The 11341-nt window shown below is 43.3% G+C and overlaps 1 protein-coding gene across 1 annotated transcript; it reads right to left on the reverse strand.

The window, feature by feature from the left end:
• Positions 1–319: 319 nt before the first annotated feature.
• LOC148500906 (uncharacterized) lies at positions 320–5606 on the reverse strand. Its single transcript, XM_088451197.1, is given in 6 exon segments — positions 320–1155; positions 1158–1523; positions 1526–1981; positions 3550–4285; positions 4815–4964; positions 5511–5606. Coding segments are annotated over 6 exon segments (2622 nt in total). The 5' UTR covers positions 5589–5606.
• Positions 5607–11341: the final 5735 nt, after the last annotated feature.

Below are 11341 nucleotides of genomic sequence, written 5' to 3' on the forward strand. Positions count from 1 at the left end.
GCTTGATGTGCGGCGATGGTACTGATGATTACACAGGAGGGCTACATTGTAGGATAATGAGATGGCAGCAGTGGGCGTGGTTATGGTGGCTGTGCCTCGGCATTATCATATATTAGCACCTGTGATCTGTAAGAGACTGCAGTTACATTTGCTTCCGCTGCTGAATCAGGCCCATAGTGTGATAATGGAAATGTCATTTACCCTTCATCAAGCAGGGACAGCAATCTAGGCTAACATTGTATTTATGCTTGTTCTGATAATTCCCAATGATATTACAGTACTGCAAATACGGCTGCAATTTCTATATATTTCTAGCCGCTCATACACTTTGTTTTTCTCCTGTGTGACGTTTCTCATGACTAAAAAGAGCAGATTTCTGTGTAAAACATTTCCCACACTCAGGACATGGAAATGGTTTCTCACCTGTGTGACTTCTCTGGTGTATAATAAGAGCTGATTTGTGTGTAAAATATTTCCCACACTCAGAGCATGGAAGTAGTTTCGCACCTGTGTGAATTCTCAGATGTTTAACAAGATTTGATTTATTTGTAAAACATTTCCCACAGTCAGAGCATGGAAATGGTTTCTCACCTGTGTGACGTCTCTGATGTATAACAAGATCTGATTTCTGTGTGAAACGTTTCCCACACTCAGAGCATGGAAAGGGTTTCTCATCCATGTGAGTTCTCTTATGAGAAGCAAGTATTGAATGAAGTGTAAAACATTTCCCACACTCAGAGCATGAAAATGGTTTCTCACCTGTGTGACATCTCTGATGTGTACCAAGTTGTGATTTCTTTGTAAAATATTTCCCACATTCATAACATGGAAATGGTTTCTCACCTGTGTGAGTTCTCTGATGTGTAACAAGAGCTGATTTGTATGTAAAACATTTCCCACATTCAGAACATGAAAATGGTTTCTCACCTGTGTGAATTCTCCGATGTGTATCTAGATCTGATTTCCGTGTTAAACATTTTCCACAATCGGAACATGAAAATGGCCTCTCACCTGTGTGATGTCTCTGATGTGTAATAAGATTTGTTTTACGTGTAAAACATTTCCCACACTCAGAGCATGGAAATGATTTCTCACCTGTGTGACGTCTCTGATGTGTAACAAGAGCAAATTTCTCTGTAAAACATTTTCCACAGAGCATGAAAATGGCTTCTGATCTGTGTGAGTTCTCTTATGAGAAGCAAGTTTTGAACGACATGTAAAACATTTCCCACACTCAGGACATGGAAATGGCCTCTCACCTGTGTGAGTTCTCTGATGTGTAACTAGATCTGATTTCTGTGTAAAACATTTCCCACATTCATAACATGAAAATGGTTTCTCACCTGTGTGAATTCTCTGATGTGTAACAAGAGCTGATTTGTGTGTAAAATATTTCCCACATTCATAACATGAAAATGGTTTCTCACCTGTGTGACATCTCTGATGTATAACAAGAAATGATTTCCGTGTAAAACATTTCCCACACTCAGAGCATGGAAATGGTTTCTCACCTGTGTGAGTTCATGTTGAACAAGAGCTGATTTCTGTGTAAAACATTTGCCACAATCAGAACATGAATATGGCCTCTCACCTGTGTGAATCTTTGTGTGTCTAGTAAGATCACTTTTCAGAGTAAAACATTTGCCACATTCAGAACACAGAAAAGGTCTCTCAGCTGCGTGAACTCTCTTCTGATGTATAGAAAGACTGATCTGCTTGGTAAAACTTTTCCCACACTCAGAACATGACAATGGTTTATCACCTGTGTGATCTGAGCTGTGTGTAACACTACTGGGATTTTCAGGGGAACATTCCTCATGCATAGAGGGATCAGATGATATATCTGCACTGTGAGATGCTGGATGTAAACTGGGGATAATGGGAGTTTCTCCTGGAGAGTCCTGTGAGAAGTTATCATCTAGGTCACAATCTGCAGATAATATGAGACACCTCCCCGAGTTATTCCTGCTGCTGTGTCCATCTGCTGGGAACAGAATAATTATATGGAAATTAGCGCCCCAGCAGAACTATACCATACTGTGTAACTATAATAAGACGTCCCCGGCTGTACCCAAACATCTCCATACTGTGTAACTATAATAAGACGTGCCTGACTGTATCCCATCTCCAAACAGTCAGTGACCATGAAAGCTCCCGGAGCAATTCAAATCAGCGCAGTGTTAAGTCAGAGAATGCCAGTTCTCAAGACTTAACCTGGGAATTTAGTCGTGAGAGCTGGCATTCTCCAACTAAAGTGCTGGCTGCGAGGCTGTTAGCACCACTCTAAGCTGGCAAACAGCCTTGCGCCCGGAACTTTCACCAGATTTCTCCTTGCATCCTCAGAAATATTGCGCTATATTGAATGGCGGCCAATGACTTCATCATGTATTTAGCGTTCCCGCTAGGCTGTTTTAGTGGGGTGCGGCGCCCTGCCCTCCTCCTGGAGGGCAAAAAGTGCCCTGCCCTCCAGGAGGAGGGCAAAAAGCGCCCTGCCCTCCAGGAGGAGGGCAAAAAGTGCCCTGCCCTCACAGCCTGCGGGTGCCGTTCTCAACCGCAGGACGCAGTGTCCCGTGGGTGGAGAAACATGCGGTGTCCCGGTCACCGCCGGAGAATAGACGCGGGCGCATGCGCCCGGCATCTATTCTCCCTTTCTGCAGCGCTTGGGGGCTGCCCGGCGTGTCCGTAAGCGCCGGGCACGCCCCCAAGTATGACGAAAAGGGGAGGCGTCTTATAGATACACCCCCTTTTCATGACCACACCCCCTTTTCGGGCGCGCGCATAAGGTTGCCCTCTCTAGCTCCGGCGCCCTGCCTGCCACCGGAGCTAGAGTGAACACTATGTATTTGGTGAGTTTTTACTAGAGGGGGTATAGGTTGTAGCAGAAACACTGGCCGGAGAGTAATCACTAAAAAATACAAAGGGGGAGATGTACCAAACCTTAAAGGTTTGTGGAGAAGTTGCCCTTAGCAACAAATCAGCTTCTGTCATTTTACTGACTGTACTTGATAATTACAGCTATAAGTTGATTGGCTGCAGTGGGCAATTTCTCCACTGTATCTCTCTCTAGAGCTTGATATATTTCCCCCAGATTCTCTCATGACCTGCTATGTACGATGGATGCAACATTTGGGCTTAAACCTGGGATTTCCTGCACTGAAATACCTATATACCACTGTAATGGTTGTTACACAGAGCTAAAACAGTCACTACTAACAGAGTGCAGAGTGCTTTATACATTATCTCACACCCAGGTCATACTAGCTGCATCCTGCTGTGTCCTCTCACTCTCCGGATCTCTATCTCAGTATGGCTAACATAGTGCAGGCATGGTCTATACATTACATAACACACAGGTCATACTAGCTGCATCCTGCTGTGATCTCCATCTCAGTATGTGAGATACACCAGAAAGTGTGGGGAGGAGACTGGTCAGATACATTTCCCTCATTGGTTTGTACTGACAGTGAAGGGTGTAGGATAAGAGATTGTTGTAGTGACTGAGAAAAAAAAGAATATGTGACTCTTTTCTGTAATGTGTTTATTACTCACCTGTGCTGATATCTGTAGGGATTTCCTCCCCCTTACACTGCTGATCACTCCTCACATAAGTCTCTTCTTCTCCCTCTGTATCTTCTGCCTTCATATCAGTCACATACGTCTCTCCTTCTCCCTCTGTATCTTCTGCCTTCATATCAGTCACATACGTCTCTTCTTCTCCCTCTATATCATCTGCCTTATTATCAGTCACATACGTCTCTTCTTCTCCCTCTGTACCTTCTGCCTTATTATCAGTCACATACATCTCTTCTTCTCCCTCTATTTCTTCTGCCTTCATATCAGTCACATATGTCTCTTCTTCTCCCTCTGTATCTTCTGCCTTCATATCAGTCACATACGTCTCTTCTTCTCCCTCTATATCTTCTGCCTTAATATCAGTCACATACGTCTCTTCTTCTCCCTCTATATCCTCTGCCTTATTATCAGTCACATACGACTCTTCTTCTCCCTCTATATCTTCTGCCTTAATATCAGTCACATACGTCTCTTCTTCTCCCTCTATATCTTCTGCCTTCATATCAGTCACATATGTCTCTTCTTCTCCCTCTATATCTTCTGCCTTATTATCAGTCACATACGTCTCTTCTTCTCCCTCTATATCTTCTGCCTTATTATCAGTCACATATGTCTCTTCTTCTCCCTCTATATCTTCTGCCTTCATATCAGTCACATACGTCTCTTCTCCTTCCTCTATATCTTTTTTTTTAATAATGTTTGGTTTGAATAACTGAGAATAAACAGTACAATATCAGTGTAAAAGACACACACAGCATCTCTACACATCATATAGTGACAGCCACTTTGGTATATTGATAAGACCCTAAATCCCACCTACGTGATGCTTCTGTGGGATCCTGTGATTCTCCTCTGTACAATCCTGTGAATAAAGAGGATGTGGACATCTCACTGGGGTATTTCTGTTACTGGGTCCATCTGTAGGAGACACACAGTGACTAAGTACATTGTATACATGTGATTATCAAGGGATATGTACATATAGGAGGCCCCACATACCTGCTCTCCCTTGTACAATACATGACAGTCTCCTCTTACCCAGTGATATGAGCGGCTGGTGATTCTCCATCATCACATCTTTGTACAGACCCCTGTGTTCATCTATATACTCCCACTCCTGCATGGAGACATAGACAGTGACATCCTGACACCTTATAGGAACCCAACACACACAATGATACAGTCATGACCCAGACACATCCCCTGGTGTTACTGTATAATGTCCCATTCCCAGCAGTCACCTCTCCAGTCAGCAGCTGAATGATCTTGTTGGTGAGTTCCAGGATCTTCTGGTCAATGGGGCCCTGGGTCCTGCTCAGTCCTCCTGACACAGGGGGATGGCTGCTGGGTGTCTCACAGTCACTGGATGTCTTCTTCACTACTGTATAAGACTATGTATTGGAAAAACATCAATGGAAAGGTCACTTAAACTTCACCTAAATTAGGCTGTTTATTCAGGTGTTCATTTTACATAATATAAAAGAAAACTCTATTTTACAAACACTTGTCTTGAAACAATCTTCTTTATACAGAATATAGTATCTCCTGCAGCTCCGACATCTGCATTTAAGTGACAACAACATATTGTGAACACTGAACTAAATACCAACTCTAGTGAGGACTATGGGACTTATAATACAATCCGAGACTGGCTCCCTCCTGCTTGGTTACTACTATAGATATAATTTACGTCACTTTGACAGTCACAGATCCCCTTACCTCCTCAGTTATGTCCCTGTATTAATACTATAGATTTAAGTGATGTCACTGTGACACTCCCAGATCCCCTCACCCACCCAGTCATGTCCCTGTATTATTACTATAGATATAAGTGACGTCACTGTAACACTCCCAGATCCGTCACCTCCCCAGTCATGTCCCTGTATTATTACTATAGATAGAAGTGATGTCACTGTGAAACCCTCAGGCCCTCTCACCTCTCCAGTCAGCAAGTAGATGATCTCCAGGTTGAGATATAAGATCCTCTCAGTCCTGTGACTCCTGTCCTTGTTCATCCTCAGTGAATCAGTGAGAATACAGAATGTTGTATGTGTAATAAAGACTTTGGTTCCTCACAGCAGGACTGTCTAGGAATAAATATAATACACATCACAGAGAACACATGTAACACAGTCAGATATGTAACACTGAGTGACCAGTAAGTCTCCCCTTTCCCCCCAGCCATAGAGCCCTGGTCAGTGTCTGTCAGAGGTTCCTGTGACCCAGCCCCACAAGGCTCCTCAGAGGCCGTCACACAACGCTGTACTGTATAAGGTTACACCAATGCTCCTCTCCTGGCCGGGGGTCTTATTCCTTCCAGACACATATTTGGTGCAATTTGCTCCACGTGAATCTTTTACAAACACATGAATTAGGGATGTTGTTTTTTTTTATTTTTGTTTTACATTTATTCCAGAAACTGAGAGAATCTGTGACTATACTGAGGTCATACAGATAACAGGGGTGAGAGGGGAGAGTACACAGGAGAGCAGAAGGGGTGCAGATATGGGGAGAGGGGAAGTAACATAGGAATACAGAGCACACAACAGGGGGTGTAACAGCTGTACAGAGGTGTCAGTAACACAGGGGAGGGGGAAGGGAACAGAAGAGGTTAATAACAGGGATAGGACAGCAGACAGCCCAGAAGACACACAAAGGGTTACACAATACAGAATCCCATCAGTCACTCTGCACAAATAATGAAATGACAAATGACCGCACCTCAGATGTATGTTACATGTGTGACCAGCCTGCCGGCCGTGTGTGTGCAGCGTAGGGTGGGGTGAGTCATGTCCTGGGGGATAATCAGTGACACTCTGAGGATCTGGGGACTGTAACAAGACAAGTCAGAGGAAAGATATTGCTATATGGGGCACTCATGGACTAAAACCATATTATATGACAATAATTTGTCAATCAGTAGAAGGTATTGCCAATCCACAAAACAGAATTAATTTAAAAAATAAACTTTATTGTATTATCCTAAAATAGATAGCAGCGAAATATAAATAATAATAAATAAAATGTGCATTAATGTGAAAATTTAAAATAAATATTAATAAAAAAGAAAAGAAAATCAGTTGTGATGACTACTCAAATGGACCGTGTCTCATTTATTGTCTCTCTAAATAACAGATCCCAGTCACTATGTATCAATTTCCATAGGTGCTTGACTAATAATCTCCTCATGCAATGAGATAAATATCTCTGTGAATTACATTCATCCGGAGATATAGTAAGGTTCTTGAAGTCACATATTACTAATGAAACTCAATTGGGCCCAAAGTAGGCGATTTATTATCTTATTATCAGACAAGACGTGGTCTGCTGGGACTAATGGTATTTCAGAAAAATTCAACCCACCTATACATTTGTTTTTTACCATTAAATAGACCTCTAGGTAGTGTGGGATATTTATTAGCCTATAAAGTATGTCACTGTTACCACAATTAAAGAAGTTTATTATCATACAATTGATTTATTATCTATCACAGTCAAATTATATATATATATATATATATATATATATATATATATATATACTATATTATATATACATACACACACATATACACATATACATATATATATATATATGTATATATTACAGATATTTGTACACACCAACGGGTACTAGTGTCACCTATCTAGTTGTTACCAATATATCTTGTTAGCAAATTAATATATAATAGTTGCAACTGGGTTTTATTCAGATAATAACCATTAACCATACATTGTAGCACCTTCACTCTTATTCAGCAGCCGCATAGATTGCCAAAAAGAGATCAGTCCCAGTGATTGACAGGTCTGATGTCACAGTGTATCGTGTACAATGCCACCCATTCAGCTCCTATGGTGCCCCGTGATTTAGTGTTTATAGTAATACCGCTGCAGTCTCATTTACATAGTAGGATGATTCGGGACATCCATCTGAGTACATAGTTTAATTCAGACCATAGCGTATGACACCTCTATGCGGGAAAAGAGATAGTCTATTATCACAACATATCAAGATTAAAATAGCAAGGACACGCTAACAGCGTGTGCCGCGTGTCTCCCGTATATCTCCGAATGAATGTAATTCACAGAGATATTTATCTCATTGCATGAGGAGATTATTAGTCAAGCACCTGTGGAAATTGATACATAGTGAACGTGATCTGTTATTTAAATACATATATATATATTTTTTTGAGAGACAATAAATGAGACACGGTCCATTTGAGTAGTCATCACAACTGATTTTATTTTTTATGTTATATTTATTTAAAATTTTCACATTAATGCACATTTTGTTTATTATTATTTATATTTCGCTGCTATTTTAAGATAATACAATAAAGGTTATGTTTTAAATTAATTCTGTTTTTCTGGATTGGCAATACCTTCTACTGATTGACAAATTATTGTCATATAATATGGTTTTAGGGCTCGATACAATGAGGTGCGAATTGCAAGTAGCGAGTTTATTTCTTTAAACTTGCACACATCACCGCGAAGCGCGCTCCAGAGAATTAGCCAACCTAATTAAAAATGCCTATTCGCACTAGTCGCAGCTGAGGGGTGCGAATTGACTGCCAAATGGACCCTATGGAACTTGAACAAAAAGAGTTAACAGAGGTATGTTATATCATAACTCTTATTTTTTTCTTGAGGTCCATAGGGTCCACAAGTACTACCTTGGAGACATCCTAAAGCAGTTCCCTTAAGGGTGGCGATGCTCCTGCGCAGAAAAGAGAAACCGCCATCCAAAGGAAGCTTCCTGGGAGGCAAAAGTATCAAATGCATAGAATTTGATAAAAGTATTGATAGAAGATCAAGTGGCTGCCTTGCACAGCTGTTCAGCCAAGGTGCCATGTCTAACCACCCACGATGGTCCCACAGACGGAGTAGAATGTGCTGTCACATTGTTCGGGATAGGGAGATCAGGCTGTGTATAGACCTGAGAAATAGCCATACACAGTCAGCAAGCCAAAGTCTGTTTGCTGGCCAGCCTCTTTTGTGAAATCCATATAACACAAAGAGCGAATCTGACTTCCTGATGGCGCTGGTACGATCCACGTAAATATGAAGGGCACAAACCACATCCAGGGAAGCTTCACCTATAGACAGGTCTGAAGACTAAAAGCTCGGGACTACAATTTTCTCATTTATAAGAAAACGGGAAACCATCTCCGGAATGTAACCCCTGCCTTAGTACGGAGGACAGCTCTATTTTGATGAAAAAAAATCAAATCTGGAGAGCAACATGACAGATATGCCAAGTCAGAAACTCTGTGAGCTGACGAAATAGCGAGAAAAAGTGTCTTCGCTGTCAGCCATCGCAAGTCCATGTTATCCAAGGATTCAAAGGGAGAAGATTGCAGTGCCCTGAGAACCAAAGATAAATCCCACGGTGCCACCGGAGGGAGAAACGGAGGTTGCAACCGAAGAACCCCCTGCAAGAATGTTCTGACATCCGGCATAGGGGCAATTCTGAGCTGGAACCAAACTGTCAAAGGAGAAACTTGGACTCTCAAGGTAGCCAAGCGAAGACCTAAGTCTAATCCAGCCTGAAGAAAAACAAGTAGTCTTGATACCTTGAAAACCTTAGGGTCATATTTTCTGTACGAACACCAAAGAAAAAATGAATGCCAACTTCTGTGATAGATGCGGGCGGAAGCAGGCTTCCTTGCCCTCAGCATCATCTGAATCACAGTAGAAAAACCCATGGCCTTTAAGACGGAAGACTCAAGAGCCATGCTGTCAAAGCCAGCCAAGGTAAATCCTGATATAGGCAGGGATTCTGCATTAGCAGATCCAGCCGTAGAGGCAGTGGAAGTGGACTGTCTATGGACAGACATGTCAGATCGGAGAACCAATGTCTCCTGGGCCAGGCAAGGGCTATTAGTATTATCCTGCCACCTTCCTGCTTGAATTTTCAGACGACTCTTGGGAGAAGGGAGAATGGAGGAAACAGGTATGCAAACCTGAAGTGCTACCTCACCGCCACAGCGTCCATGAAGGCGACTAAGGGGTCCCTTGTTCTGGACCTATAAATGGGGACCTTGTGGTTGTGACATGACGCCATGAGATCTATGTCCTGTAATCCCCACCAGGAGTTGAAAGACGTCCGGATAAAGAGCCCATTCTCCGGCGTGTAAGTCCTGGCGACTTAGGAAGTCCGCTTCCCAGTTGAGTATAAATATTGCCCAGATTGCTGGAAGATGGCATTCTGTAGCTCATTCAGACCCACTCCCTAGTTGTGTTAGCTCGCACCTAGCGTATGCATATCCAGCGCATGCCCAGCAACACAGGCGATCACACGGCGAGGCATTAGCATGCCCACTATGTCTTGACGCGCGATCACTTTGTGTGTGCAGATGCCCACCAGCCATTCATAAGACACCCACTTGCGCACGTCATCTCCTGGAAGTGCATGAAAACAATGGTACATCAAGCACCATTGGAAGCGATCGCAGCGCTTGAGGTTGACTATACCCTGCCACAAGCACTGCGATCACTTCAGTGTGAAATTCAACCAGGTGACGTGAACAATGACGCTGCCTATTAATTATGCACGGCTCTGGAGCGGCGTTGAGATGCTCAGGCATGCCTGCGTTCGCACCTCCACTCCCCCGTTTCTAGTGGCCTGCCCATGTTACCATCCATAAACGGAATTCTCCTGTCACTCACTCTGCTGTCTATGCGCATCGCGTGAACGCTTCCCGATCTTTCGCACTACGATGCATACACATGCGCAGAAAGCGACAATCGGCCAGCTATGAATGAACGCATCCTAGCGAGTGGGTCTGAACCAGCTCCTCTGCCCACAATAGAATTTACGCCACTTCCTTCATGGCTGTCGGACTTCGTGTGCCTACCTGATGGTTGATGTAGGCCACTGTTGTCGCATTGTCGGACTGAATCTGGACATGCCTGCCTTGGAGGTCCGGCGCAAGCATGAGCGCTCTTGTGCACTGCACGAAGCTCCAAGATATTTATCGGCAGGTGACTTTCCTGGACCCTCCACCTTCCCTGAAAGGTGTGATGACTTGTCACCGCTCCCCATCCTCACAGACTTGCATGGTGACGAGTACCCAATCCGGGATCCATAACGGATGACCCTTATTTAAATGACTCGTCTCCTTCCACCAAGCGAGGGAGAGCCAAACCTCAGGTGAGATGCAAATCATTTGAGACTTGATCCGATGATACTGACCATACCAATGTGCCAGAATCCAATGCTGTAGGGACCTGGGCCCTGCATTGCCAAGTGAATTGACACTGTTTGCTTGCAGAGTAGACTGCGCACATGAGATTGTAGAGCCACAATTTTGTCTTCTGGTAGAAAAATTCTCTGTCCTGGGGAGTCCAGCAGCGCCCCCAAGTGCACCATCTGCTGGGTTGGAGAAAGAGAACACTTTTTCCTTTTGATTACCCAGCCGTGCTCTTCTAAGCAGACAATGGTCATCCGCAGATGACATTGTAACATCTCCTGAGATTGTGCTAAAATCAAGAGGTCATCCAGATATGGCAGTATCCAAACTCCTTGTCGTCTGAGATGAGCATTCATGACTGCCATTATCTTAGTAAATACCTGAGGGGCTGTGGCTAGACCAAAGGGTAGAGCCTGAAATTGGTAATTTTGCTGATATACTGCCAATCTGAGAAAAGCTTGGTGGGATCGTACAATCGGAACATGCAGATATGCATCCTGGATGTCCAGGGAGACCATGAAATCTCCCGACTCCATCACCAACATAATTGACCGTAAGGTTTCCATACG

Source organism: Taudactylus pleione, unplaced genomic scaffold (genome assembly GCF_031769625.1).
Source record: "Taudactylus pleione unplaced genomic scaffold, aTauple2 ptg000540l, whole genome shotgun sequence".
NCBI lineage: Eukaryota > Metazoa > Chordata > Amphibia > Anura > Myobatrachidae > Taudactylus > Taudactylus pleione.